This window comes from Neopelma chrysocephalum, unplaced genomic scaffold, assembly GCF_003984885.1.
Source record: "Neopelma chrysocephalum unplaced genomic scaffold, ASM398488v2 Primary Assembly neopelma1_97, whole genome shotgun sequence".
In the NCBI taxonomy this organism is placed as follows: domain Eukaryota; kingdom Metazoa; phylum Chordata; class Aves; order Passeriformes; family Pipridae; genus Neopelma; species Neopelma chrysocephalum.
Genome location: NW_020897760.1, coordinates 581,184 through 607,237, shown reverse-complemented (window position 1 = coordinate 607,237; position 26,054 = coordinate 581,184). Strand labels below are relative to the sequence as shown.

Genomic DNA, 26,054 nt, shown 5'->3' with positions numbered 1-26,054 from the left:
CACGGTGGTCCCTGCCTTGTGTCCCCTGAGGCCACGTGGCAGAGAACTGCACCAGCCCTTGCCTCTCACCCATCTCAGTGATCTCTTTTAAGCAGAAAACAGGCAGAATAGCATAAATGCAAAAAAACTCTTTCTAAAAATACTAATTTCTGTACATATCTTCTAAGCAGGTGTTGCAGAATGAAAAACTTTGAAGGAAACTTTAAAGTTTGTAAAACCTAATTTTTTCCTATTTTTGCCCAAAGAGTCTTGCAGAGAAGGGCAGCTCTTCTGGGTTTCAAGGTCAACCCCAACAGCCACGGCCAAAGCGTAGCTGACAGCTGTACTAGGGCTCCTTGGAAATGTGGTCATATTTTTCTAGTTTAGCTAAATTTGAAGATATATTGCAGCATTTGCAGCATTTATTAATCTCCCTGGTCTTTCCTAGGAGTGCTTCGTGTCTTTACTTTGGATGATTTAATCTTCGAAGTTTTGCCAAGCATTAATCCGTTATTGTGCAAGGAACGATTCTGTGTGGTGGGATACCAACAACATAGGGAAGAATGGTCGATGCGACAACAGTGACTCGATTTAACCAAATATCCCCATCATTTGGGATGGAGCTGCTGCCTGGGAGCCTGCCCAGGTCTGAGGGCTGGTACCAACCACCTGGAGAGGTCGATGCCTCAACCGGCAGCAATGCCCGCGGCCCTACAGCCGCATCCCACCCAGTGCCCAGCTGGAAGTAAATAACAACACAGCCTGTTAGCATTAGCAATTTTTTATTTTCCTTTTTTGTTGCATAGGAAATGCAGTACTTGCTTCCAGTAATTGTATTGTAATGTGAGAAGGTGGTAGCACTAATGGTTGAATACAAGAGTTAAACTAATCCACACCAGCTCAAAAAACCTGCGGAGACTTAGTTGAATAAGAATGGATGCCCACAGTGATTCTCAACCAATTACAATTTTTTTCACAGAACACAGTAAAACTAAAATGGTAACTATGAGAGTCAATACAAGTATACTAGAGGCACGAGGGGCCTGACTCATAAAAAAAATGAACACGACATGGTATTAACACGGGTGTCAAGTGAATTTGCAGCAGATCTTTCACACGGCTGGTGGAAATTTTAGCGCCCCAAATCTCAAACCGCCGCTGAGGGACTGGGCTGGGCCGATCCCAGGCAGCAGGGCAGGGCTAGAGCAGAGCTCGGCTGAGCGGAGAACCCGCACAGCCAGCCAAAATGGAGATTTCTCCTTGATTGTATTTCAAAAGGATTTCGTGGCCCTTTCCCCAAGGCAGCAGGGACGCCGGCAACAAGGACAAGCATCGTCGGCACTCTCGCCCTACCATGCTCCGTCTAGAAACTCATCTTCTTTTGTTTTTTCCCCTCATATTAATTTGTGGATGCAGATAAAAGGGGAGGGGGATTTCACCCAACACAATTGTTTTTGTTCATGCTCGAGCATAGAAGATTAACTAAGTGGAAAATAGTCTTCCCTAAAAAAAAGGCGTACAAAGTACAAAAGTTCACATTGTGGACAAGCGCTCGCCTCGATGGAGGGTTTCTCTAGAGCTCAGAGGTAGCGATCGAGCGTATTTTGTTCTGGTACGGGACAAGATCTCTTTTGTAATCAAGTCTCCTCGTACTGCCGTGTCCCGAGCCCCCAGCACCAGCCGGAGTGCGGCACGGAGCTGTCCTCTCCCATGTCCCCCTTTCCTCCTGCCAGCTGCACCTCTGGCGTTCGGAGCATGGTCCTGTGCTGCCTCACCGCCTCCACAACCCCTTCCCATCCATTCCTGGTCTCCATGGGGTTTGGGGAGGCGGAGAGGGGAACGTGAGGGAGAGGAGAGCCAGCGGGCATACGTGCCAAGGTGAAACCTGTCCTCAATTTGGAGGAGAAAAGCCCACCAGCCTCCCCGTGTTAATAGCAAAGGAACTTTTATGAATCGGGCCCAAAGTTTGTACAGAGTTTGAAGAAAAATATTGCAACTGTGCATGAAACTAAACAACCACATGAGGTTTTTTTTTTCTTTTTTTCTTTTTTTTTTTTAAAGGGTTTTTTCTTTCTATATGAGGAAGTCTGGTGTGAAGAAGGGTCAAGCATGGGTACCTGGTTCACCGCTGCCCATTAAGAAATCTCTCGCAACATGAGCTCGGTCTCGTTTGTGGGTTTAAAGGACTGTCCTTTCAATTTGAACTGTTCTTCAGAGCAAGCTCTCTGAATTCTTAGGGTAGCTTTTCGAGACGAAAATCTTACCAGGCACGGATTTCTGGTCTCAAACACCATGTCCTGCCCTCTAGGGAAAAAAAAAAAAAAAAAAGAAAAGGAAAAAAAAAGAAAAAAAAGAAAAAAAACCCAAAACACAAGTAATACTGAATTTAAGTAAATGTATACCTCCAAAATACTGAAAACACCCCAAATCAATAAAGACAGAATTTGCGTTCTCAGTGAAATATCTTTAAACCTATCTGACAAGAACCAAGTCAGAAAAAAAGACTAACATAACTTTGAGTAATATTCATACAGCTACTAAGCATTATGGAATAGCATGCATTAATATTGTACGGTTATTTTACATCACCTATATCAGAAGGTTCTGACAGACAGCGAAGGCTACCGGTGTAGAAAAATCTTACTTCAGAAGAGCAATATAATACAGATTTCACAGGCACTACATTTTAATATATCAGGTATTATGCTGGTTTTCTTATAATTCTTTCTGTCCTAAAGCTGGCATTATAACAATGACCAAAAAGGCAAGGATCGAAGTAAACGGAAAGTAGATACCAAAGTTGATATATTCTTTTCTTTTTTTTTTTCAGATAGATTAGTGCATAGTTTTCATGCAGATAAACACTGCTATGCATTTACATTGTTGGAAAGCAGAGTGAATTGAGCCCAAGTTGTCACATTTTTGTAAATCATTTTGCCAGCCTGTAATAGCACCATGTAATGGATTTGCATTAAACATTAAATTGATTTCAGAATTGGTGACACAGTATTCACTACAGTTAAGTGCTATGGAATAGCTTCAATGTTACCTGCTATATATCAAAGCAATTTTCATCCCACTGCTTTTTTATTGGAAAAAATAAAAGGAAAATGTACTCGATACTAATTAGACTATTGCGCAGCCTTGGACTTGATGATGGCATAGCTGGGTTTACTGTCAAACAGTAATACATGCATTGACTTCAAGACAAAATTGGCATTGTAAGCTTGATTTAATGAAAATCCTGCCTAGCAGGCAGTGTTAACTTCACAAGACCTGCCTCCGACAGACCTCATGAGGTTGATTTTGTTATTTATTTATTGTTTAGGTGCCATTGAAGCTCTCCTTACATTGTCATGCCGGTTATGGTTTTAATTTTGTTCGATGGAGGCCTTCTACCAATAAAAAAAAAGAAAAAAAAGATATTTCCAGAGACACAATGCAAAGTACAATATTAACTGACATTCTTAAAAAAAAAATAATTCACCACAAGGAAAAAAAAACTGTTTTAGGCTATGTATCTGGGTTTTTTTGTATTTTTGTACAGTAAATATTTTATAACACTGTTACTACAAAGCTGCAAATATACGGAACAAAGAGAACTAGAGAAAGAAAAGAAAAGTGTTAGAGGGATTTTGCATATTCCTGTGGGCTGACTGAATACTGTGGAGTTGAGAAAACTTGGTGTTTCTTTTCCCCTTCGACCTTAAGGGGAGGGGGAACAAGCAACAGAGACAAAGTGTACCATGGCTGCCTAAACTTGAAGCCCGAAAGTTTTTTATTATAAAGGAAGAAGAATAAATAATAATGGCATTGCTGGGGTGTGCGGCATGAGAAAAGCAAGTGCCCTTGCTCAAAAAAAAAAAAACAAAACAAAAAAAGAGGGAAAAACAAAGGAATTAACTTGAGTAAAAGTCAATTCGCGCTAAGCCATCCCTAGGGCTTTAAATTTGGATGGGCGGGGGGTGGGTACAGGTCAGAGTATTTGTGCGTCTGACGGTTCTGGAGAGGAGGTGGGGAGGAAAAAAGTTGTTCTTGTGACTCAAAAAGAGCAGCCGGAGCGGGAGCGGGGCTGTGACCCTTCAGGGGGCTCCAGCCGCTGGCCCCGCTCCCTCTCGCACCCCCAGGGGATGGAGGGATGGATGGATGGTGGATGGATGCTCCATCCCTCCTGCCCCATCCCTGCTTGCCTCCCCACTCCTCGGAGGACTAAAACACTGTTTATTCTCTACACCTGCACAGAACGGAACTGCCGCGTTTCCTGCGTGAGAGGAAGGTGAACGCAAACTGAATTTAGTGTGTAATACTTTACAACCCCTGTTGGTTAACACCCTTGACCTCCTACCTAATGTTTTAAAGCCTTTAAAACATTTTTTTTCTCGCAATTCTGCTCAGAGTTCCCTAACTTTAGCGTCATCAAACTTAATATGACAAAAATACCTTCAAAAATACAGCATACCTGTAATGTCCATTTACAATGGTTCTTCAGTAGCCTATACTTCTCAAGCATAGGAATATGCTATACCATTGAGAGAAGAAAAATAACTGTATTTAAATACATACAAAAAAAGGAAACAGGAAAGTTTTTAACTTAAATCCAGTTCCCAAAGGAAAAAAAAAAAGCAATTCTATGAACGCTGCCTTTATAACGAACAATCAGAAATTCCACTAAGCTAATTTGACAGAAATTTTTCCTCATTTAAACAACATTACAAAAGTCCTGCATTATAAAATAGGGTAGAATAAATCAGTGTAATCAATAAAACTATACAACATACAAATTACATATCTTCTGAGTGGGCAGTTTAATTCTCTCTCTTTGCAGCCATGACTACAACATGCTCACTAAAAACAACTAACTGCCCAAACTATTGCTTAGTTTGTTTTGTTTAAAAAAGGGTGCAATTTTATTGTATATACAACCAATTTACTGGTAATACCTTGTCTCATAGCAAGGTTCTGACAAAATGTTTGTCTAGGCTTTTTTCCCTTCACTGTGAAGCACTGAAAGCTGCTATTTTTTTTTTTTTAGTGCACATATGTCTTAATAAAGTAATGCCCAGCTAAGTGCTATAGGGAAGGCAAAGGATGCTGGCTAGAGGATGTGATACCATATACTAACAATCACACAATACAATAGAGCAAAATGACTACTCAACCACTTATCAGACACATATGAAAATCCAAAACATTTTATTTTTTCCTTAAATAGAGAATAACCAGTAAACAATTTTCAGAACTTGGAAGTTTAAAAACGTGCATATAAAAATGGGCATTATATACTTTTATTGAATGTGGATTGATTGCAGTCTGCTAATAAAAATGGGTGTGGGATCTGAAGAAAAAGGAAGTTTTTTTTTTTTTAAGGCTTGCTTGTGAAAGGAACAGTTGTAAAACAAAAATTGCTTGAAGCAGGGTTCAGCTTAGTGCTTCACAGTTTGACTGCTTCTCTAAGAAGAGCCCTTCCTGCATGTGCATTCAAAAATCACAAAAGTACAAAGACAAACACCTAAAACACACTGCGTCAAGTGCAGCACCAACTTTGGTCAAATAAAAAAAAATTAAAAGAAAAATTAATAATTGCTAAGCTTTTCTACATGATATAAGCAGGTATTGCATATTTTCATATATCTGGGAGAAAACAAAACAAAAAAGGAAGACTCCAAATAAAAGGTAAAATGCAGCAACATCCAAAAATACTGATAATCTAGCATCTACAGATCTCAGAATAGCACTGCCACTGACCATACAGGACAATAAACACTACTCCTATCTGCGGAACAACTAACATCCTATTTAATTCTAGATGTTGGAACTGACAATGGCTGACATAAAAGTCACATTTACAAAAAGTGTCTCCAAATGCTTGACTAGGGAAAAACCCCTTTCAATATAGGAACATGTGCAACAATTCCACAAATAATCGCTATCCAGGGCAAGGCACATTGATATGGAATTTTTTTTTTTTTTTGTTTCGTGCAAATTAAGAAAACAAAACAAAACATTGTTTCAGGGAAAAGATGAGGAGCAAAGTGTCTTCCCAAGAATTTCAGTTACTTGATTGTATAGGACAGTAGTAGAAACCCTTCTGAAGGGTCGAACAAACATAGTTTAAAGGCAAGTGCCTGGAATAGGGATTACAATATTGTGTCTTAATGCACTCTACTTTACCCTACATTAACTATATAAAAATTAGTTACTAACACTAGAACATGCAGAGACTTTCTCTGATTAGCTGGACTCGCCAACCAGAACGTATATATATGTATAGTATAGGAAACCTTCTTAAAGTTGCATGTGAAGCAAAGGGGTGCTCCGCTGTCTGATAGAAAAAATCACTTGCACTCTTTTTTTTTTCTTTTTTTTTCCTTTTTTTTGTACATAAGATACAGGACGTTTGGGGTCCAAACTTCTTTTTTTTTTTTTTTTTTAGATTTTTTTATTTGTCTGTTTTTTTTCTTCTTCAGCAAGTGCCCTTGCTTTGAACTGGCATAAGTTGTAAGATCAGCATCATTCGTTTCTGTATTGTTTTCTTTGCAGTCCAGAAAATGTACCAGTTCAGGGACACGAAGGTGTTTTACTTTCTGGACCGTTTTCTCTTATTCCCAAGGTGTTTGAGAACTGATAAACCCTATATTGCCGGAAACACGTAAAATTTGTCAGAATTGGCATAATCCATTATAGTGACTTTTAGCTTATAAAATTAACAGATATTATGATTTCATTTTAGTTATGTGCTTTGATAACAGAAAATGATTAATTAGCATTTAATGTAGTTAACATATTGTGGTAAAAGCACCATTAGATTTGTTTTTTTTTTTTTTAATTTTCCTTCAGTTTTAAAGGGATACAAGTTCAACAATAAAAAACATAAAAAGCAAAAATAGCTCCCCTTTTTCTTGCAAGGCTGTTTTTTACCCCAATAATTTAGAGTCCTGGGGTGGAAGGACTTGGAAAACAAAAATAGAATTTTCAACAATCTCTATCTTACAAAGATATTTAGCTATCCAATGAAATTGCACTTTACTCAATTCAAAATTCGATTGTTTTGATTGATTCCTGTCAGTTTCTGTCAAAACAGACCAACTTCCCCATTTCTGCGTGAATTTTTGTGTAATTGTTGAAAATTGTTGAAAAATGTTTTCTTTTTAAATGTAAGTGCAGCATTTCAAACTTTTTTCTTTTTTTTCTTTTTTTTTTTTTAGTGAATAGTAGTAGTTCGATGTTTTAAATCGCTCTGCAATCGAGTGGAAAAAAATTGTTGACAATGCTCTTATGGTTCATGTTACGTTTCTAAGTGCCGACTGTAAAAAAAAAAAAAAGAAAAAAAAACCCCAACAACAACAACAACAAAAAAAAAACCTGCATTTTTTTTTTCCCGATATGTTACAGAAAAACATGCTCTATGTCTGTCCGGTAAGTTATATATTGCAGAATTCAGCTACTACAAAAGTTATAGTTTAAGTGTGTTTCATGATTTCTCAAGAAGTCTCACACCTGTATGGGAAAATCCGATGAGGATACTGTAAAACAGTTAGGCTCCATATGGAAAGTGTGTTACAACAGCGAGTTGGTAAGCAGCAGCAGAGGCTAGTTCTACTCAGTGTCACCTAACGCTTACACTACCAATGAAACACTTCAAAAGTTATGAAGCCCAACCATTTCCAGCACCATATGAGAAATTACAACAGTCCTAAAGTTGTCTAAAAAAAAAAAAGAAAAATAAAATAAAATCTCGAGAAAGTTACGGCCTTTGCCATTCAACCATAACGTTTGCCATTTCCATGTACTAGTTTGCTGTCGGTGTCTGCTCGCCTCCCCTTCCGCCGATGTGAAGTCGCTGCGCTGCGTTGCTGCTGCTTCCATGTTACAGAGGTGGGAAGGGGTCTGGTGGTCTGTCCGATGGGTGGTGGGAAGCGGAGACTTTTATCCCAGGTACCAGGACTGCAAAAGGAGAAAGGAGAAGCGTCAGCCCTGCCGCCCGCTCTCGCTGCTTCCCCAAGGGCTCCGGGCATTGCCGCCAGCCTCCTCCGCCAAGAGGGGGGCTAATTGAGACCGTGACGAATTGACCTAATTACAAAGCTTAATTAAAAATACTGTACAAATCAATATATTTTTTTTTCTCGCCGACAGTTGCTGGACATAGCTACAGATGAACGCGGGGGTCATGTCACGTTACAAGTTATCAATCTTTTTAATAGATGATGGCTTGAAGATCCCTCCAGTTCACTTTTGTCTAATCCCCTGAAAAGGCGATACACATTTGCCTCTCTGTGCCATTTATCACCCTGCAGTCGGGGTTTTCTTGGGTATTTAGGCATGTGCCAGCATAAGCATCTGTTGCTTTATACTGCCCTGCTTCAACTGTCTCGCTGGAACAGATGCACAGAAATTCAACAACAGGGCTGTTTTCTTAGGAGAAATGTGGATCGCTAGAGAAAAGCCAGGATAAAGCAAATCTGGGGGAAAGTGGATCAGCAAAAATGTCCCGTATCTCTGCCCATACTTGTGTTTCAAAACAAAACGTGGGCCTCAACTAATAGCCTGTCTTTGGGAAAATCTTTTTTTTTTCTTTTTCCCAAAGGGAGGGAATTCCCTGGGAATTCAGCTCCACAACAATACCGTCCTTAACCCAATGGCGCAGATGCACAGAAAACAATTTCGCTCCTCCATAGGAAAATAAACACTGTTGGAAAGCTGGAGTGGGCTCTGCTGGAGCCAGGGCAGTGCCACCGCACCAGGGAGACCCGGCTCGGCCCCAGCAAGGTCAGCCCAACCTGATCCCGGGATGAATAAGAGCAGTGTTAGGCCCTGGGACTGTACGCACTGGGGGATGCTACTTGGCAATGACATATTGCTGTGGGAATACACCAACAAGCGGCAACTATTTAGCCTGAAGTAAAGTAATACAACAAGAAAGACTCAGGTATTAAAAAGCTGTTGCTGATACCCCACGTTTTTCCTCGGGATCCCGTAATATATGAGGTGTGTACGTGTGCACGTACAAACCGACGACAAGTTTTACCAACTTTTTCCTTCGTTCCTTTTCAGCATCTGACGTGATTGATAGCACAATCAGCTCAGGGAGGATTTATGAACATTTACAGAAGACTCTGAGGCAAGTTTCATGTGGGACTTGGAGATTATGTGGTCTTGCCATGGAGGTAGGAACTGGTAAAATAAATAGCACGATTGGAGAAGTTGTCCTGCTTCCAATACACCTCATTAACTAACTCTTCCTCTGCTCGCCCTTCTGAATACAAACACACCGGTCCCATATCAGCTCCATCTATTGCCTACAGATTTTATATTTAGACTTACTCAGGCTGCAATTAAATGAAATAGTTCTCATATGTAAAGTTTATAAACACAGGAAAGTTCTGGCAGGGTTCGTGAAGCAGAGCCAAGTCCTGTTCCCCTCCCTGACTGCGGGGCTAGACTGATTTTAGGTGGGTGCAGGGATGTGGAGTGTGGGCTGTGCTGTGCTGGAGGCACCTCCGATCACCACCAGCTGCCAACTCCTCCAAACTTTGCAGGGTCGTCCCTCACACTTGTTGTTTGAGTGTGACAGTTTTTGGCCAGGCTGGGAACTGTGGCAGTGCCCAGAATGGAGCAGAGGGGTTAAAGACTGAGAGGGCATGGAGTAGAAGGGTTGAGGATTAAGAGGAGGTGGAGTAGAAGGGTTAAAACCGTGAAGTGATGGAGTAGTGGGGTTACAGACTGAGAAGTGATGAAGTTAAGGGGGGTTAAGACTGAGAGGGGATAGAGTAGAGGGGTTGAACACTGTGAGGGGATGGAGTAAAGGGGTTAAAGACTGAGAGGCGATGGAGTAGAAGGGTTGAACACTGCGAGGTGATGGAATGGAAGGGTTAAAGACTGCGAGGCGATGGAGTGGAGGATTTGAACACAGCGAGGCGATGGTTCCCATCCCTAGCGCCGATGTCCGGCTGGCTCCATGGCCGCTGGCCCGGCACATGGCCCGCCGGGTGGCGGGAGCCGCTGCCCTCGCCACTCCTCCCTCGCTTCAAAAGCTGATTAAAAAGAAAAAAAAAAAAAAAAGGCAGGAGAGAAAAAAAAAAAGAAGCGGAGAAGTTGCGGAGGTGGGGCTGCGCCGGGCCGGATCTGGCAGCGGTGGGGTCCTTTCGCCCGCCCGGGCTCCGCCGCCCCCCCGCCCCTCGGTCCGTCTGTCCGTCCGCCCCGGCCGGTCCATCGGTCCATCCCCCGCCGCCCCGCGCTCCTTCACGCATCTCGCTATTCACCCCGCGCCTCGCAGACAAGGTTACCCCAGAGCGGCTCTGTAATCCTTCACTGAAATAGGCTTTATTGATTGCTCTGGTCTATTGTTCCCTTTTCAAGTCCCCCAAGTTCAAGTTCATCCCGGTGTTACATCATGTCTCGTTGCTAAGGGCAACCAGACAGCCCCAGACGTGACCGCCATCCGCAAGCGCGGCGCTGCGCCCTCCCACCGCCGCCAGCCGCGCTGACGTCGAGCCCCGCTCCCAACACACTGAACTATTTATTCTGCCTAATTTATGACCTCCACAGCAAGAGAGACCCCCACTCCAAAAACCAACACTGTTGTATATTTAATTAATCTGTCTTTCTCTGGCACTTGGGAAAGTTAGACAAAGGTCTAATTATTGTGTGTCGCTCCCTACACTTTTCTTTTTGGGGTGACTATTTGCATGGGAAAAGAAACGGCGAGGCTGGGTGTGAGTCCCCTCCCTCCAAAACACCTTTTTTTCCCCCCTGCCCTATTGACATTTCATGAAATACTTTAGCTGCTTAAGGGAATTAGAAAAAAAAAAATCTGATGTGAATGTAACTCCTTCGGAGTTGGTATTCAGTAACACAAATCAACTCATGACATGTTTAAATTTAAATGCTAACCACACACTCTGCGAGTTACTTTAAAGGTTAGTTTTTAATCAATAGAAGTTGCTGACTCGGGAGTTTTGAGCGGCGCAGTGCAGCTCTGGGGCCTTTGTCTCGCGTTGGGCTTTCAAACTTTTTTTTTCTTGAGATGATTTTAGCAATGATTTGCAGACACAGAGTGCTATTGTGCTCCTGACTAGCAACATGTCAATAAAGGAGTAGAGTTACCATGCACTAGGGTGTCAATATGACTCCTGCAGACACCGTTCGGCCTTAATACCAATGAAAAACTTAATTAACCCTTACAGGATCGACCCAAACCAAACTACACAGGGAGTTTCAAAACTTCCGTGCCAGGGCTCTGCATTGCCTTGACTGAAAAGCTGCTTTTACGGGACCCAAACTCCAAGTGTTTCACCAACAGCTGCATCCTGCTTCGCCTGCTCCTGCAACTCCACTTGGATGAGATGTTTTATGGGCTGAGGCAGCAGAACAGCAAGACAGAGAGCGCATTTACCCAGCAGATCACACCAGCACCGCTCTCGGGACACCGGTTTAATTTAGAGCATCCTACAGCTGAAACGCACACACAGAATGATCCTCCTTTTTCTACTAATCATTTTAATATTAAGATCTCATATCCCCCTCAAGCCTCCTATACATGTCTAAGTCTTCCAGGATTAGGGCTGAAGAGCACCATTGTTCCTCTGAAGCACCTGTGAAACTTCTCTGCGAGGGAGAAGAGACCTCCGTGCCTCAAATAAAAACGTCTAGGAAGTGTATTAGGCACTAGGAGACCCAATAGTTGGGATCTGTCAACTTTTTCTTGGCATGATTAGGGGGCTTAGAGGAGGAAAAAAGAAGCCCGGATCCCTACGTTCAGATGGCTGAAGTGTTTTATGCCTTGTTTCAGAGCTCTGCTCAATGTCTAACCACCTTACCCACTTTATCCCTTCAGTTCTGTAACCTATCCAACTGCACCCACTCGGAGAATGACGTATTGCCTTTCTTAATTTAAAATCTCCATTTAAATCATAGGCACTATCACAATATGGTCAGGATGATATTATCTCTATGCGTTTTCATAAAAGAGACGATATTTTATTTCCCTTCTATTTACTTTGCAGTACTCTCAGTGAGTTTAGTGCTAAATGAATCCACTGGAGCTAAAGGTCCCATTCAGTAAAATTACTGCCACACAGTTTTTGGTGCCACTACAGGTCTGTATTGTCCTGCCGAGCATCTCTCTGTCCTTCCCCAGTGCTCAAGGTGAAACATCAGAAAGAATTCTGCAGTCCGGTACGAGATCTTCGCTTCCCTTTCTCCAGTCAAATGAAGAAGTAATCTCATCAGGTTGAAAAGTGCTGACTAAGGATTTAATAAAGTGCCTGCAGATGTGTGTCATCTCTAAGGTATTCAACTCATGTAATGCAAAACAGTTCCACACTGAATGTGCTTATAAAATTCCATTTAACCATTGCAGAGCTCTATTTTACTGTTCTCCAAGGAGTATTATCACACTTTTTTTTCCCCCCTAATTTACAGCACCATGAAAGTTGAAACTCGGTGCTGCCAGTATCTGTGAATCCTCACAGTAGTAAGGTTTTATGATCCATAAACAATATCTACTTGACTGAATCCTAAACAGGAAGTCTGAGATGGCAATTACGGTTCTTTGATAGCACAAGTCTATTTGTTTCTTATGCTCTTCTGGAGATAGCAGAGACACACAAAAATCCTCCAGCCACTTCTGACAATCAGTTCCTTTGTAGAGGAAGAACAGCAAAGAAACACTCCACGATTCAGGATATTTAACAGGAGAAAAGCTCAAAGTGCCTCATTGACTCCGGCAGCAGTTTCTGCCTGAGCAGGAGCCCAGGAACAGGCCCATTATTTATTAAAACCTCCTTAAACCAGCCTTCCTGCACGCTGTCCCTCACCCCGGCTCCTGGCCTCATGGCGAGCACTGCTCACGTGTTTCAAACCAGAAGGACAGTCAAACCCAAACTTGTTCAGTTTGCTTCTACCTGCACATCTCCTGCCCCAACAATGGGACCTTTCAGCTCGCACAGAAAGCCGGGGCTGTACACCCTCCCTATCTGTTTTTCGAATTAAGAAGTTAAACAAAAGTCCTCAAGGGCAAAGTTTAACGCTGCGGAAGGAGGTTGTTAATGTGGAATCCAGAACTGGGTGTGACAGTTGGCTTATTTCTCTGGGCGATGTAGGTTATTTAAGGACATTCACACGCTTGAAACTCTGACAAACTCCACACGTAGGAACTTTGGCTTCCCCATACCCACTCAGGGCTCAGATCTGCTCTGTGCTAGCCACTTTCTTTAGCTTTCAGCCCAGTTTGGCTGCCTGGCGGCAGGACGGGTCGGTGCCATCAGGACTTCAAACGTGGCTGCCACGGCGCTGCGGCCGTTGCTGCCCCGGGCACGGCTGTGTGTGCAGGAAGCTATTGCTGCACAGGCCCAGGCGGGAAAACCCACCTTTGATAAGAGCCTAAATAAAAAAAAACTGTACAGCTTTAGAGCTCGCCGGCAAAGTGGCTGTTTGGGCAGCTGAGTTGAACCTGAGCCATGACCACGGGCACCCAAGAGGATTCATCGTGGCTCATCAGTTCGGTTGGTTGGTTCGAGGATGACCCTTCAGTCACCTCAAGAACTTCAAGGCTCTCACAAACATTAACCCCAGGAAGGTGAATTGGAGTAACGAGTCCTTCTGGTTGTAAAGGTAAAATGAGGATGTGAACAGCTATGCAGCAAACTGGTCCTTTTGGCATCACCTTGTGAGAGGTCCCGGGAAGGCTCTTCCCCACGGTGCATCATGTGAAAGCAAGGGGCCAAAACTGGGGCTTTGATGCCACTTCAAAAGGGTTGCCAGGGTGAGGGAAGGCAGTGGCAATTCAGTTTCTGGTGGCTGGAGGGCTCCTGCAGATAAAGCAACTGCCTTTGGTTTACCCCACGTCTGAATTCATCCCACTTTTCTAGTGCTTTCTCCAGAGTTTCTCCAGGCACGAAATTTGATCCTGCTGCATAGGAGCGAAAGGTGAATATTAAAAACAAGGTCACCTTTGTGCCTATGGAAGTTATTTTCTTAGAGCTGGGATTAATTATTTAGTAATTATATTTTCCAAAATGAAATACCAACAGGGATGTAAGTAGCATGCTGGTCATCCCCAAAGGGACATAAACCAGTGAGAGAATCTTCTGGTTGTCCAACATCCGCACCCAGGAGAGTCACACGCCCCACTATTAGCACATTTATACTGTCTTGAGGCAGATAAAACCCATCCCAGGAGGGACACTAGTCTCCAGGCGATGCATACAGTAGCTCTGCATCCCATAGTTTTTGCGGGAATGCCAGTTGTGGCAGACTGCATTAAATTACGTGCAATAATTTTGTAATATGGACTTTTGCCTGCTGACTATTAAAAATGTATAGTAGTCCAAACCACTTATCTCCTGGGACCAACAAACTCACTTCAGGGAAGATTTCTGCTTGGGTTCAAACCTCAAGTTGGGAACAGCTAGTGTTTTTAAATAAGTCACCCCAAACCCTCCCAAACCTATGAAAACACACTCATACAGTAACTCCTGCTGTTGTTCCAGACATCTGAATGTTCCAGTAAAGTGTCCCAGCTGGCCCCAGATGTTTCTTAAGTATAAAGCAATGCTCTGAGTGCTGGACCCCCTGCTGCCCTGACCTGGAGCTCAGCGGATTAAAGATTGACTGTGCTATGACATATTCGCATTTAGCCTGAATATAATACAGCAAAGACTTATCAATGGCAAATGTTTGAAATGTAACCCAGCCAGCAGAGTAGGCTGGCACACGGAATATAATGTATAAATAATGTATGGGAACTTAAGATCTAAATTAGATCTACAGGAAGAAAACTTTCCCCTTTCTCTGCCTCTAAAAGAAAGTTCTCTCACAATGAGGTCATTTTCCTGCCCGCCTTTCGGTTTGCAAAATTGCATTTAGGCAGAGGGTCTTCCCTTTTCTTTGGGGGACATTATAGTTTTCCTCCAGTTTTCTAAATAGCCAAGTGACGAAGTTCATTTATTTGTTAGTAAATTGACTTTGAAATCTGCAAAATAACTTCTAAACTTTGCTTGGTCGGCTGAAAGCTGACTGCAGCCGTGCTAAACTGCAAACCTTGCTGTTTAAAAAAAGAAAAAAAAAGATAGTGGCGTGAAAGAGAGAGAGGAAAAAGAAAGGGAGAAAGAGAGAGAAACAATCCCATTTCGGTTTTTGTTAGAGGACGGCATACTACATAGATCAGAGACTTTTCAAAAAATAAAAACCCCCACTGTACACAAAGCACAGGAAAATGTGAGGAAAAAAGGAAAAACCTAAAAGCAGCTTAGAATGTGTTAACTCTGCCATTCTGTCAGCTTAAAGAGTATTTTATGCTTGATCAACAGCTCTCTTTTATTATGCTTTTCTTTCATTCATTCAAGACATCAAAGACCAGAACCACCAGTGTACCTGATCTACCAGAAGAACTTGTAAGGGTGTTCTAAAGAAACGGGGGTATTGGGAGCCAGACACCCCTGCGGACAAGGCAGTTCAAAGAGAATATTTCAACAATGATTACATTTTGTAAATCTTTGTACGAAAGACAGCTTATTTCCTGCTTTTTTCATGAAAAATAGATTCTATCCATTAAAGTGAGCCCACAGTATGAAAGTTACTTGAGATCTGAGGTACAGCAAGCGGATTAAGTGGAGGGTGAGATGAAATCTTTGAGAGAGACGATGGCTTTCTCTGATATTTGTTGCTGCCACAAGGTTTTCTGACTGGGATGGAAGGGGTTTTTTTATTATTATTTATTTGTAGACTTGCTGGTGGCAGCAAAGCCCTTTGTAAAAGCAAAATAAACCAAAATTAATCAGAAAGGAAAATCGCAACAAATAAAAAGGATCTAATAAAACAAATGGCTGCAAAAAACCTTTTGACATGTTTAAAAGAAAAACTATATATGTTTGCCGCGCTCTAAAAATCGCAGGCGAGCCATTTAAATCCTGCAGACAACTCTGGAGTGCAGCACACAGACCCAAGCCAGCTGTTTACTTTTCCAAGCCCGTGGTGGTTTCTGAATTGATAAACTATATAACCTCACACACACAGAAGGGATTTTAGCTATGCCAGACCTCATTGCTCTGTCCCACTCTCTTTATGTGCTGTCACAGAATAAAAATGATCCTAACACAAACCCTGAAATAAGATCCTGCTCCAGAAAGGACATCTTTGTAGATATTTCCTGAGTTACTGCCAAAAGGGATTTTTTTCGCCCATTCATCCTTTCAAAATTTTGCTATAAACATAGCCAAAATTGTTCGGGAGTAATCAGAAATGACCAAAATATGACCCCCCCAGCCAAGTCCAGCTGCGGGGAGAGTGGAAGGAAGCTGCCCCATGTCTGCAGCCGGGACAGCAACCACCTCTGCCACCACACCTGGGTGACACCCGTTGGCATTGGCACCTCGCTCCCCCCGATATAGACTTTTGTAAGAGAAGAAGAAAACAGCAGGATGCATGGAATCAAAGAGGCAAACCCAACTTTAAAACCTGCCTCATGGTTTACGTGTACTATGGCAATGTAAAAGCAAATGTGCTGCAAGGGGGGCTGAGTTCTGCACTTTACGCCTCGTTTTTAGACAGCCCCGTATTTTCCTCTGCTGGAAGCACAGTTAAATTTGCTCAAGAGTGGAGCAATTCCATGTTTCTTACACTAAATTTCACTCATTTCTTTCCTTTTAAGAAATAAAATGTGCATCGGGCCTTGGACCTGCTTTTAACTTCATGCCGGGAACTCCCGGGGAAACTGGGGCACAATGCTGCGACGGGACTTTCCAGCATTTTGCTTGGATAAAAACAAACCCTTTGGCTCCCCAAACTACAGTGCTGTTGGACACGGCACAAAGCTGATGGGTGCATGAGGACCCCCCAGCCCAGCTGGTGGGTGCACGGGGCCGGCAGCAGCCCCGCTCCCAGCCCCTCACCACCCGTCCCAGGCTCCGGCTGCGTGTTCGCAAGTTCAAGTTCAGGTTTAAGGGAAATAAACCGCTCCTCGGGAGCCTGCAGCCAGCCCTCATTTCCATGTGATCCCTCTGAACTTCGCCTGCGCCAGCGCGCCCTGTTTCCAGGGCCCGCCGAAGGAATGTTTTACAGTTAGAGCCCGCAGTGCTTTCTCAGGCATTTCAGACCCAGAGGCCCAAGTTTCAAGCTGCAGCATTAAAAGTTTCCACAGAGCTACTGCAGAGAGAGGGAGGGAGCCGGGGGGGAGGGAAATGAGGAGAACAATATCGTCTTAATTGTCTCTATATAGCTCCACAGTTAAAGTATTACTTTTTAAAGGGACATAATTTATTCTGGAGGCACGGTGTTATAACAACCAGTACATACTTTCACCGCGGCGTAACCCGCTCTATTCTTCGTTGTGCTTTCCGGTGGTGTAGCTTTTGCAGAACTCCTTGTTACCCTGTCCCTGATACTGTACTTACAGTTTTATTCAATTTAAGCCAGTCCCTGCAGTCCTCAGGCGAGCAAAACTCCCCTGTAGCCTCAGGAGTTCTGCCCGCACCAGGACTGCAAAAATAATCTCCCCTCAACCACCGTTTCCCCCCAAAAAGTTTCTTTACTTTTATTGCTTTAAACAATCAGGGAAAGTCATCCAAAGAAAATCAACCCCAGCCTGGGCCTCCCAGGCTCCGTTTGCAGTGAGACAGCCTGAGCACACACATGCACAGACACACACGTACACACACACTCAGGGGTTTGCCCTGGGACTCTCCTTCCCTGTCCTGTGCCCGCGGGGAGCAGCGGAATGACGGGAGCTACGTGAGGGGCCCAGGGGCCAAGGGGTCCCAGTGGGATGGATTGCTCTGCTAACAAGCTGCTGCAGAGGCTCTGGCTCTTTGCTCTGCAGTTTAAAGTACAAAAGGTAGTTTTCAGACCTTTTTTTCCCCATTTCTCCACTGGAGAGCAGGGAGCAGGGAAAGGCCACTTTAACCTTCAGAGGTTGAAGACTGCAATGGCCTTTCCCTGCCCTGGTCACCCAGCTCCTGTATGATGCCAACACCGACAGTCCCGATAGAGCTGTATGGGACTCATCGAGCAGCGCATCCCTGGCTGGGGGCTCCCTGTGGTGTAACGGGAGAAGACCCGTCATGGATCAAAAGGTAGTTGATCTATAACTACAAAAGGTAGTTCAGCTGCTTTTTTTGGCTGCCCTGAGAGTACTTAAGAGCATACAGAGGAAAGCAAGGGAGGGAATAGCTTGGACTGGAAGGGAGAGAGAGCACTCCCTCCGAAATTCCCCTCAAAGCCCCTAGTGCCAGGTCCGTGCCTGTGCTCTCTGTCTGTGGGTGAAGCGGACAAATGAGCAGCCCTGTGGCTTCATGAGGAGAGCTAAGTGTGCACAGCCTTGATCAAAGTAGGGCAAAAACCAGGGGAAACAGGTTGGTGGGGGACTGGGAGGTGCAAGCAAGGAATTGGGCTGTGGGCAGCAGGAACAGTGGGGCTGGCAGGGTGCACTCCGCGCAGAGGGACAGCTGGGAACCTTGCAATGGGGGGGCCAAGATAACAGCATGTTTTGAGAAGTGGGCAGAGAAAGGTTGAGTTTGGACACCGCAAAAAAGGAAGAGGAATCGGGCTTTTGGCAAGTCCTAGGTGTTGCTGGGCAAGGAGATCAAAACAGCCTCCAAATTAACATGGACAGAAATAGGAACACGGAGGCAACTCTGGTGTTTTTGCCACATTGACCTTGAAATTAAAGAAGACAGCAAGCTGGAGGAATAATGACTCATTTCAGCAGGGAACCCCCCTCTCTAAAACTGCTCTTTAAAAAAGAAAGCCAAGAGGGAATTGAGCTGAACAAAAAAACTCTCCTGAACATGGGAACTTTTGCCATCTGCATTTTTCCTGATGCTTTGCACCTTGCTAGACTGCTTTAACAAAAATGGAAGCCACGGCCATCCATTATGGGACTTCTCTCATGGGAATCCATGATAGGACTTCTGACACACTGTAGGGAGCCCCTGTCCAGGGATGCAGCAGACGATGAGTCCTGTACAGATCCATTGAAACCATTGGGATCAGGATGATACAGGAGCTGTGTGACTGGGGCAGGGAAAGACCACCCCAGGCTCTGGAGGTTGCCAGCTCTCTGGTGGAGAAATGGGAAAAGCCTTTTCGGCACATGATCTGCCTTTGGATGAGGAGGGACGTATTAGACATGGTTGGCTAAAGGGAGTTGGGTCTTGGCCTAGCTTGGAGCGATTTTCACACATACTGTGAGATGCCAATGAAAGTCCTGGTGGAGTGTAAAGTCATTAAATGAGATGAAATTAAACAATTTAGTTATTTCTGCTTCATCATATTTGTGCAGTATGGCAGGCAGAATGAATTACTACTAATGATCAAATTTAGTAATACTAATTAAACTATCTCAATTTAATTAATACTAACAGAGAAAACAGACAAAATTACTAATGTAAACCTTGAACTGAAAATCAAAAGGTGCCTCTTTGCTTTTGTGAGTCACTCAATGTGAGGCTTTTCCCTGAAAATAGCCTGTGTAGAAGTGGCTCTTTGTACTCCCTAAGCAAGCTGCTCCATTGTACGCAGAACTACAGCTCTCCCCCAGCTTTTTTTCCCCCCTTTTTCCCTAAATGTTACTACTTTTATTCCTCATGTTCCCAAAAAGCTTCCAGGAGAAGAATCTGAGCTCTGTTTAGAGTCACTCAACATCAACAGGACTGATAAAGCAGTTACCACTACTGGGACAAATTCTGCCCTTGTTACTACTGTCAAGAAGACAAGGAATTTATAAAGAGCCTGTGGAGCCTCCCTTGCAGGGAAATAATGGAATCACAGAATGGTTTGGGTTGGAAGGGACGTTAAAGATCATCTGTTTCCAAACCTCCTGGCATGGGCAGGGACACCTTCCACTAGACCAGGTTGCTCCAAGCCCTGTCCTACCTGGCCTGTGAATGAACCAGACAGGTCATAACCTGGCCTGTACTTTCAGATTTACCCTTCAAGATCAGTAAATTGGGAAAGCCCCAAAATAAAATCCATCTCTACATCAAGGAAGATTACTTTAGAGTCACTGAGAGTTAATACCTGTAGCCACAAAATAAAAACTCCAGAGATACATGATGATGCATTGCAAGCCCTCTCCATAAAGAAAATGTGAATTTTAACCTTTATCTTATTTGAAAAAGACTACATTTACTCTACTGTGCATAGTTATAAGCAAAAGACAAGCATAATTAAACAAAAATATTATTGTATTTCTAAAACAAACTCCTGCCAATAACAAATCTTCCATCTCCTCCTCTCATCACCTTCAATGAATATACAGCCTGGGCCCATACCATAGATTCTCAGACATGATCTTTAACCCAGAAGACTACATGAAAGCCCTTAAAAAAACCCCAACAAAACAGAGTATAGCCAAACAAGGAATATTAGTTGTCAAAGTGTTCTTGCAAAATCTAAAATCTCATTGTTTAGCATATGGAAGGATGAAAAAACCCAACTCTGCATGCAAATGTCATATCTAACTTTATCCCCTTTTTTAAAATAAAAAAAGATACTTTTTCTGCTGTCATATTTAAAAAGATACATCAAAAGCATAAAATGATATCTAAAGTTGTATAAAGCTGCTCCAAAAAAATGCAGAAATTCATAGAATCATAGAATGGTTTGGGTTGGAAAGGACCTTAAAGATCATCTCATTCCACCCCCTGCCACGGGCAGGGACACCTTCCCCCAGACCAGGTTGCTCCAAGTCCTGTCCAACCTGGCCTGGAACACTTCCAGGGACGGGGCAGCCACAGCTTCTCTGGGCAACCTGTGCCAGGGCCTCACCACCCTCACAGGGAAGAATTTCTTCCTAAATTATTGTGTTCAGCCTCAGAGGTGACTGCAATCTATTGCTAGTGATTTTGGATACTCATATCTCATAATTAAAATTACATTTCATTGCCTTCTGCAGTGTCTTCAGCTGCATCTCTTCATGTGCAATAACCAGTGTTTGTATAGATGATCTAACAGTTGGGTCACACAAGTGAATATGCCTGAGAATATTATGATTATACCGTCAGTGCTGTTTTCAAAATTGAATATTAATATCCAAAGTAACTAAAGGGAAGCCTACAAGATATGTTCATGTTTAGCCTTTTGACTTTTCTTAGGTTAAAAAAAATACATCCTGATTTTGAATTCAATTTTTCCAATTCTACCTCTGCTCAAGTAGAAAATGCTATCAAAACAAAAGCCTAAAACAAGATGACGTGTTTTGATGTTCTAAAGCCCAGTAAAATTTGAAAGCTACAACTTGACATGCTGTTAGTAATCCTTACTAAGAACAGACACATTTGTTAAATTTAAAATATAAATGAGTTTTAATAAAATTGAGGTAATTTTGCTGTATTTCATTTGAAGCCCAAGTCCGTCCTCTCTATGTTATTTACATTTCTCTAGGACAGTCCAGCACTAGGAAAGTGATGCTTGGGAAGTCTTGGGAACATGGAATCTGCTGCAAACTGGAGAGTCCTTCTCCATTAGGAAAAGGGTTCTCATCTTTTGGTCCCTTCTTATGGAATTCGGTATTAATTTCAGAGCAGGATAGTCTGTTTTGCAAAGTGGTCACCTCTGGAGCTTATTCATTCCTTGACCTCTGTGTTAATGCCATTAAGCAAAGGTGATTCTTACAACAGAGGTAGCTTAATGCCTATCCATTGGGAAGGATGTAAGGATTGTGGCCTTTAATTTTTGACCTTCATTGTAGATTGTGGTCCTAATCCTTTGATTGCAGAATTGTTAAAAAGTATATATGGCAGTTGGCAAAAATCTTAATGTTCCAGTAAATGCAAAAGCCATAAATTCAGCTGCTGACCTTTTCCATCCAGGTCACATGTTACATCTGCTGGAGTTTGTCAGGCTGGGTGGAATTTATGGAGCTCATATAGGTATCAGCTGCGAAGGCTGAACTTTCATGAAATGTCTTTCAAAGGCACTTCCAAACCCCTTGTAAAAAGTCAGTATGGCTTTTTTTTAAGGGTATACATCCTCCACACATTTTAAAAGGTCTCATCGTGCCATCTCTGCAAATCTTCAACACTTAGGAAACTTCTGCTCTCAAATTATTACTCTTTACAAAACAGAGAAATCAGGCCAGGTATGCAATTACTGTGGTTACTGACTTCCACCAGCCCCTTTCCAAGCCTGGATCTCTGCTCACTCCTTTCTTTCTTGTGTGCATCCTCCTGCCCCTCTCTGAAATCGATGGTATCGATGGCGTATTGTCAGTCAGAGAAATGGGATTTGATAGGGCCCTAAAGCAGTTGCAAAAGAAGGGAAGGAATACAAAACCTACCCAGGTCCACACCATCAGAGTGAGATCAATGCTCTCAATAATACGTTTGCCGCCACGTAGCACCCTAACTGTCGCAATTAATAATGTAGAAGGAGCTGATTAACTTAAGTAAAGTGCTCTCCACTGTGTAAACACATAAAGATCTATAGGGCGAAGGAGGAAAGAACGAACAAAACGTCATTTTTATATTTTATGTGGACACATTCTTGCTTTCTATTCTGCTCTTGTAACAATTACTGTACTAGCCACTCTGACAGAGTCAATAAATCGATCTGGGACCTGATGCAGCAGCGAGGCAGACTAATCCAATACAGCATTATCTGCCACGGAGGTTGGGCCGGACCCACAGCGCCCAGAAAATCAACCAAACCAACTAACAGCAGTAAGAGGCACATAACTATAATCTTGCCTTAGACTTGTTCATTTGATTTGTATGTATGAGTGTATGTATGTGAACAAACGTGCAGCTCTGTGGGAGGACAGTGCTCTGCCCATGCTGCATCCTCAAAGCCCTTCCAAAACTCCAGCTGGCCACAGGACCCTGTAGTTCAGTGGGGATCAGCACCAAAACTGGACTCTATGGTCCGGTGCGGATCAGCATCCACTCTTGTTAAATCAGGTCATATCTAAAGACATGATGACTTTCTCCCTCACCACACCAAAGTCATGCTCCCCTCGACTGCACCCACCACAACTCGGCAAGACCTGCCGCCTGTCCAATGAAAAACAAATCTGGTAGTCCTCTTCCATGTAGCCTCAGCTGTGAACATAGGAAATATCACATTTTGTCAGCTTAAATGGTCACTTGGGCCTGGTATTATGTCTCTGACAGTGGTTGTGCTCCTCTTGGGAGGAAGCTGTGAGAATCCCTATGAAGGAGATGGACGAAAATGATTCAGCCTGAGGGGAAGCTTCTTCCCAGCCCCATGCAGTAAGTGGTAGGCCTTCAAAATCCATGTTAGCAGGGAATACAAGATGGAAAAAATAAAAATAAAAGAAAGTTTCCCGCTGAATGGAAAAAAGAAAACTGTTTTTTGGCAGAAGTTCTTGAAGGAGGAGAACATAGGCCATTGTTATTATGAAGACTTTTCAATGAAAACACAGAAAATCATTGCCTTTTAGAGTAATTGTTTAGCTAAAGAAAGGTTACACAGCTTGTAGAGAATTTAGTAAGAAATTAAATCTCTCCAGCTCATTCATCATATTTCTGCATTTGCCAACTCTTCCCATCAGGCCCACACTTACTTCTTCCCTCTCTTCTCCCCCACTGTGGAATAAGTAATGGCCATAAAACCCACAGAAAGGGAGCCTTACTCACAGGCTTCCTGGTTATTGTGAGGAGGGGCAAAACTCAATAAGTTTAATTGCTTAGTTTGGGAAATTCGTCTATGTCCATTGTAAATAATTCTATGCTAAATCTGTTAGAAATAGGATGCTGAGTCTGAACTGTTCACCGACGCTTGCAAGGAGGAGGAAGAAAAAGCCCAGGAACAAGGATCTCCCCTGCTGAGGACTAACCCAGGCATTTTGGGACTGATATGGCTCCATCCCACTTTGAAGGTACAGCCACATGATGGTACTGGGAAGTTTTCTGTGAATCACCACCTTTATAGTGCAATATGTGCTTTCTTCTTGAAAAGGTTTGCTGTTCTCAGCTGCTTTTTAAGAACTGATCTGAGAGTGGAATTCCACAGTGTCCCTCTGTGTGAGAGCTCAATTAAATGGGCTCTGTGCTCCGAGATGAGCAGGAGGGGAGGGAAGGGAAGGGGAGTGACCCTCGTTTCTGGTCACCTTTGTACCTGCTCTCTATGGAGCACACTCTGGACTGTCATTAGCAATGGTGATCAGAGCAGCACATTAACACTCATACTGTGCTGGGGAAGTGAGGCCACAGAACTGTTCTGTGATTGGGACACATCAAAAGCACCACGATCGCATGCGGGCTCTTTGCTCCCATCGTGGTGGAACCATCTCAATTTAAGCTCAGCAAAGGATTCAGCCCACATTTCCTTGACTAATTTCAACCAAAGAGAGGAGCAATTTAATATGGCCAAACACAAAGCAGAGGCAGGATCTGAGATCTTTCAGCCTCCCAGGGTCTGTGACCTTCTGATGCTTGACAGAGTCTGACAGTCCATTTTTTATCCACACTCTCAAGACTTATACTCCCATTTTAGAGCCATCTCTAGGTCACCCTCAAGTTCAGGCCAGTATTACTACTTCCTGGGTGGAAGAGGAGAGACAGCACCAACATTCAGGTCATGTGTCAGTAGCTTGATGCCACTGGTTCAACAGCAAAACACTTTTTGCACAGAGATCAAAACTTTCAGTGATCATAAGAGAGCTCAAGCCTTGAGGTGTCGGAGGAGAGTAACCCTTACTTCCCTTTGCCAATATGGGAAAGTCCACAGATCCCTGCTGGTCTTGGAAGCAGAGTGATCCTTCTAACTTCAGGGCCTCTAGAAAGTAGCAGTCCCACATCCCCAAATGGTTGTTTTATATCTAATCTCAGCAAATTTCTCTTCTCTACCCAGTAGAGATTTTATTCCTGCATGGAAATGGTGTTCTGAACCTGCCACTACATTTGCTGGATGGGCCAAGAGAAGGAAAGAGGCAGCCAAGTCTCTGCTTGGAAGTGCTTTGCAGCTGAAGTTGGCCACATGCGCTGGCCTAGGGAGGTTACTGTATGGAATATGGAATTCTCAGGGGGCTGATTCAAACAAATGTTTCTAAATTAGTGTTCTTCATTCACACTCAGACACGAGTAGTGTGTTCAGCCTTGAGGATGAGTATTCTGATCCTGAGGAGGGACAGTCCCCCGAGCAACAAGTAGCACTGACATGCCTTATAAATAGTGTGCTCAGAACCCCCAGAATAAAAGGCCTGATCTTGTTCCTGCAGCCTCTCATGTTCTCTGCCATGTACCAGCCACCTGCACCCCTCACACATTTCCCAAACCTGCCGTGCCCTTGTGTGGAGCGAAGTGGTGGCTCAGCTGTTAGTACACTGCAATGCCATGAAATTCTGACCTTCCCCTTCCTCCCCAGGGTCAGCAGGTCTACCTGTCTGACCAGGGCAATTCCTGGGCTCTGGGAAATGGGAGAAAGAGAGCAGGGTGTGGAGGCAGAAGGGGCAGGCAGCCTGCGGTTCTCATTAATAAGGCACAAAGACATGAGCTGTGCGTGAGGCTGATAGCTCGTCGTCCCCTTCTGAGAGGGCAAAGGTCACGGCACATGGGCAGGGGCTCAGCGAGAGGCAAATGTGGAAAATCCCCATGAAGCGAGGCACATGTTTGATTTGTCCAAAGAAAAATGTGTGCACTGGTTTCTTTCTTCCATAGGGTGGCAATGGAACCTGGGCACAAAGCAGCTCCGTGGTTTCAGCTGCAGGAATGACAGCGCTGGAAGGACTGCATCAGCTTCCCAGTCAAGGTGCTGACTTGGTCTATGGATCCTATATACTTCTGGAGCCTGCTATCTGTGAGGCTGCTTCCCTGCCTCCCTGCCTCTGGCCTGGTGAGGGGCATCACCTGCACCACACTCCTCCAAATCCAGTGTCTGGGCAGCAGCAACTGACCATTCTCACAGAAGGACCAGCGACTCTGGAATTTGCCTCCCTCCTTGGTCTGACAGAGCTAACATCTGCTATCCTACAGGATACAGCATCCACCTAATTTTTTTCCTCATGCCCTTTGTTTTAAAGTGCTGCCAGTGAAAAATTGCAGGTTGCAGTTCGCTTTCTAAAAGGCTTGTGGGGAAGTAAAACAGGCTTTGCCTTGTCTCTCGGAAAGAAAGTAATTGTA

The 26,054-nt window shown here is 43.6% G+C and overlaps 1 protein-coding gene across 17 annotated transcripts in view; it reads right to left on the bottom strand.

Annotated features, from left to right (window-relative positions):
• Positions 1–2,024: 2,024 nt before the first annotated feature.
• NFIA (nuclear factor I A) overlaps positions 2,025–26,054 on the bottom strand; it is a 410,570-nt gene continuing 386,540 nt past the window's right edge. For 12 of the 17 annotated variants that reach the window (XM_027694338.1, XM_027694337.1, XM_027694341.1 and 9 more), the window contains one exon: positions 7,785–7,923. In XM_027694338.1, coding sequence (XP_027550139.1) covers positions 7,906–7,923 — 18 coding nt within the window. In that variant the 3' untranslated portion in view covers positions 7,785–7,905. Of the gene's footprint in view, positions 7,924–26,054 lie in introns of all 17 variants that reach the window. The other 5 variants (XM_027694347.1, XM_027694348.1, XM_027694353.1 and 2 more) reach the window with 1 other exon arrangement.